This window comes from Condylura cristata, unplaced genomic scaffold (genome assembly GCF_000260355.1).
Source record: "Condylura cristata isolate star-nosed mole 26May11 unplaced genomic scaffold, ConCri1.0 scaffold00038, whole genome shotgun sequence".
Lineage (NCBI taxonomy): Eukaryota > Metazoa > Chordata > Mammalia > Eulipotyphla > Talpidae > Condylura > Condylura cristata.
In genome coordinates, this window is record NW_004567139.1 from 9,095,827 (window position 1) to 9,099,579 (window position 3,753).

The following is a 3,753-nucleotide window of genomic DNA, read 5'->3' on the forward strand; positions in this document are numbered from 1 at the left end:
TCTGTCTCCAGCGCCCGCCCAGGTCGGCAGAGCCGCGCGAGGCGTGTCTCCTCGCTCAGTGGCGCCTCTCCTGTCTCTGCTTGGCGCCCCCCAGGCTGGGCCGCCCCTCTGGGTCAGTGCAGCCGCCTCCGCCTGGTCTGCAGCTCTGGAGACCTGGTCAGATAAGCGCCCTGGTCAGGCGGCTCTGACCCGAGGACAGACTGGGCTCCGGCTGCCGGGGAACCTGCTTGTGAAGCAGGTGGCGGGTCCTGCTCTGGCCTCTCGAGTCAGCGCCTCCCTGGGTCGGGCCGCCGGGTCTCCCCTGCCTGCAGGCTGTCTGGGGGCTGAAGGAAGGGCTCGGGCTGTCCGGAGGCTGGGGAGGTGGGACGGCCCCTTGACGCTGTCCCGTCCCAGGAACCCACCGCCCAGGGTCCAGTCCAAGGGTGCAGAGGCCTCACCAAGGAGAGTGACTGCCCCAGGGCCCCCGGGCACAGGGTGGGTGGACCCAAGGAGGATTCTGGAAGGAGAGGGCGTGGGGGCGCCCCGAGGGGAGCCTCGGGCACGAGCTGGCTTAGAGGCAGCTTCGAGCTGTGAGGTGGGTTAGAGCGACGTGGGGGTCCCTGGTGGACTCCTCCTGTCGCAGAGGTTTCTGGGTTTACTTGCACGGGTGGTTCACGAGTCGCTGGCGTCTCTTGAGCTAGGAGTGTCCGGGAAGCGGTTTCTCAGGCGTGTTCCTCCGGCCGACCTCAGGTGGCCAGAGGGCAGCTGTGCAGGGGGCGGTGAAGAGGCTTCTGCTAGAATCTACCCTGAGGAAACGGGGCCCGGGGGGACCCTGCAGCGCGTGGAGTCCCCAGCCCGGCAGACTTCTACGCACCCTCCAAAACCCCAGTCACATGTCGTTAGCATCAGTCGCACAGACTTGCTGTTACTCGCAGCTTCGCCTCTGCTTTGGTGCCGCTTAGTTTCGGTTCCGTAAAAGCGTAGAGTGGCGTGAATTGAATGACTCGCTTATGCATTTCTGTCCCCGATAGTTAGTTATGAGATGACCCCAAGGGGGGGTCGCCGAGTCTCTTTGTCTCCTGGGAATCTATCATGTTCCTCAGAAAATGTTAACTGACTGGGTGCACTGCAGACGGCGAGGCTGAGAGTAACCAGCACCGGGGCGCCCTGCCCAGCCGGCCAGCGGGCTCTCCCAGCAGGCCATCGACGAGGTACGCTGCTGAGGGGAGCAGCGAGAGAGGGCCGCTGCGCCCCGTGCTCACTCCCTGGCGGGGGCTGGACGCAGGCAGCAGTGACAGCCTGAGACTTTCTCCCTAGGCCACCAGGAGGCCCAGTGCCTGTTGTCTTAGTTGGTCGCGACAGCTCTCATTCATCTAACTGGCTGTGTCTGGCCTGCCCCTTCCTGCGGGGTCGGTGGGATGAGGCACTTGATGACGGGGCTTTCAGGAGGAGAGCAGGGACGGGTGGCCGGGCGAGGAGGGCTGGCAGCCAGCCTGAGGGGGGAGCGGCAGTGAGCAGGCAGACGAGGTCAGCGAGGGTCTGGCCTGCCCGCTGGGGCCTCCTGCCGCCTAGGACCGCAGGGCTGCCAGTGCCCTGGCCATCACGGGAGTAATTCCGGGGCCTGGGGCCCTCCGCTCGCCCCGGAGCCCTGGAGGAGACATGGCCTGTTCCGCGGCCGCAGAGGCCGTTTGCAGCAGCTGAGTTTTCAGACTGAGGGGCCGTGAGCGCCGGCCACAGAAGCCCCTGCTCTCGAGCGCAGGCGCGGACTGCGCAGGGCTGAAGGTGGGCGGAAATGCACGGAAACCTGCTCGGTTAAAGTGAGCAGCCCAGCCTCTGAAGCGCCGCGGTGTGGGGACGTGCTCCTGAAAGAAACGGGGTGTTTGGAGTCGGGAATGTGAGCGCACCTGGCTGGGCTCAGAAAACCCTCCCTCCAGGCCCCCACAAACAGGCGCGTGCACCCCGTCAGGACAGGGGGCCCCCGAGGACCGCAGCGCCGGGGCACCCGCTAGAACGCAGTCTTGCCTGGGGGCCACCAGGCGTCTCCTGGGCGGAGGTGACCCCGGGGTGCCCTGTGCAGGCGGAGGGCAGCGGGCGGCCTGGAGGTGTGCGGTGGAGCCCCCCTGGGACTCAGAGACGGGACAGGCCTGACGTGCCGGCGGCCGGGGCAGAGACGGGGGCCGACGTGGGGGCTGGGGCTGCCGCGGGCGCTGGGTCCCGAGCTCGTGGTGGGAGTTGGCCTCGAGCGGCCATGTGCCAAGCCACGCGGGGGCAGCAGCTGCTGCCGGGGCTGCTGCTGGCCTGGAGCCTCGGGGCTGCGTGCCGGGGACGGGGCTGGCTGCCCGCTGAGTCCTGGCTGTGCCAGCGGTGTGTGCCCTGTTTCTCCTTCGGCCATGAGCCGGCGGCCGCGTCCTGCCCCACGACTGTGACATCCCAGGAGAGGGAGGTGCTGGGACCGGGACACCATGGAAACCCTCCCCGGACCCTTCACCCCAGGGGCGCCCGGGGGGGCGGTAGGCCCGGGGCTGGCCTGGGCTGGCTGGTCAACCTCCCTGACCCTGTGGTCTGGCCATAGCGCACACCCCGGACAACTCCTTCATGGGCTTCGTGTCCGAGGAGCTCAACGAGACGGAGCAGCAGCTCGTCAAGGGCGGCAAGGCCGGCAACATGGCCGTGGTGTACGGCAAGGAGGCCAGCGTCTGGAAGGTGAGCCGCGCCGCGGCCCGCGCCCGGAGGGCCCCTGCCGCCCAGCGCGGGGTGGGGCGTGCCCCGCCATGGGTCAGAACAGCGAGCTCCCCAGTGGCCCCGGAGCAGACCCGGTCGGCAGCTCAGACTCACCCCCTGCGCCGACACCAGGGTGGACCCCCGGCCGCCGCCGCCCCAGGACAGGTGCACCCCGTCAGCCCAGCAGAGGGGGCTCAGGCTAGACACGGGTGGGGCGGTGGGAGGCGCCGGGACAGAGGAGGGGGTTGGGGCGCAGGACCCCGCCTCCAGCAGAGCCCTTCCCCACTTCCCCGGGCAGCTACTCACCCCCCACCCCCCAATCTGTTCTCTCCTGTTTGTGCTCCCGGCCACGCCACAGCTCCAGGTAGGTGTGCCCGCCACGCCCGCCCTCTTGGTGAGGCTTCCTTCCCCGTGGGGCTTTCTGAGGCCCGTGGCTTCTGTGGATGGGCCTGGCGGGGAGAGGCAGCCCTGGGCCAGGCCCAGTGGGGCAGGCCCACACGCCCGCGTGCCTCTGCCTCTGAGCTGGGTCTGAGCGATCGCGGCAGAAACGGTGGCGGAGGGGTCCAAGAGGCCTCGGCGTGAATCCGGGCTGGTGGGGCCCTGGGGTCTCCTCACCTGGTGACTGCCCTGTCTGCGCCAGTCTGGCCTCATGGAGCAGAGGCCCCCATTTCTGCCGCCATTTACCCCCCAGGCCAGGAGGAGGGAGGGCCGAGAAGGCGGGCAGCCCTGGAGGCCGGACGCTCCCCCGCTGCCCGGCTGGGTCTCAGCCCCGGGCCCCAGGCCCAGGCCACAGTGTGGCTCTGCCAGGCAGCCACGTGCCCACTGCCGCCGTCACAGGACACCTGGGGTCTGTGGGCAGCAATGCCCTGGACAGGGTGGTCTCCCGGCCCTGCGCCGCGTCCACGCCACTTACAGGCAGGGCAGCCTCCGCACGGGGGCTGGGAGGGCGCACTGGAGCCGGCACTGACGTCCGACGCCGCCGGCTCCCGTGGGCGGGGCGGAGATGGTTCTGCAGCAGAGCGGACAGCCGAGACCCCGCCCGAGGCAGCAGCG

General features: G+C 69.5%; 1 protein-coding gene across 1 annotated transcript in view; it reads left to right on the forward strand.

Moving 5' to 3' along the window:
* MGAT5B (mannosyl (alpha-1,6-)-glycoprotein beta-1,6-N-acetyl-glucosaminyltransferase, isozyme B) overlaps nt 1–3,753 on the forward strand; it is a 44,569-nt gene that overhangs the window by 29,983 nt on the left and 10,833 nt on the right. The window contains exons 10-11 of the mRNA XM_012733004.1: nt 1,914–2,032; nt 2,552–2,682. Coding sequence (XP_012588458.1) covers nt 1,914–2,032; nt 2,552–2,682 — 250 coding nt within the window. The remainder of the gene's footprint in view (nt 1–1,913; nt 2,033–2,551; nt 2,683–3,753) is intronic.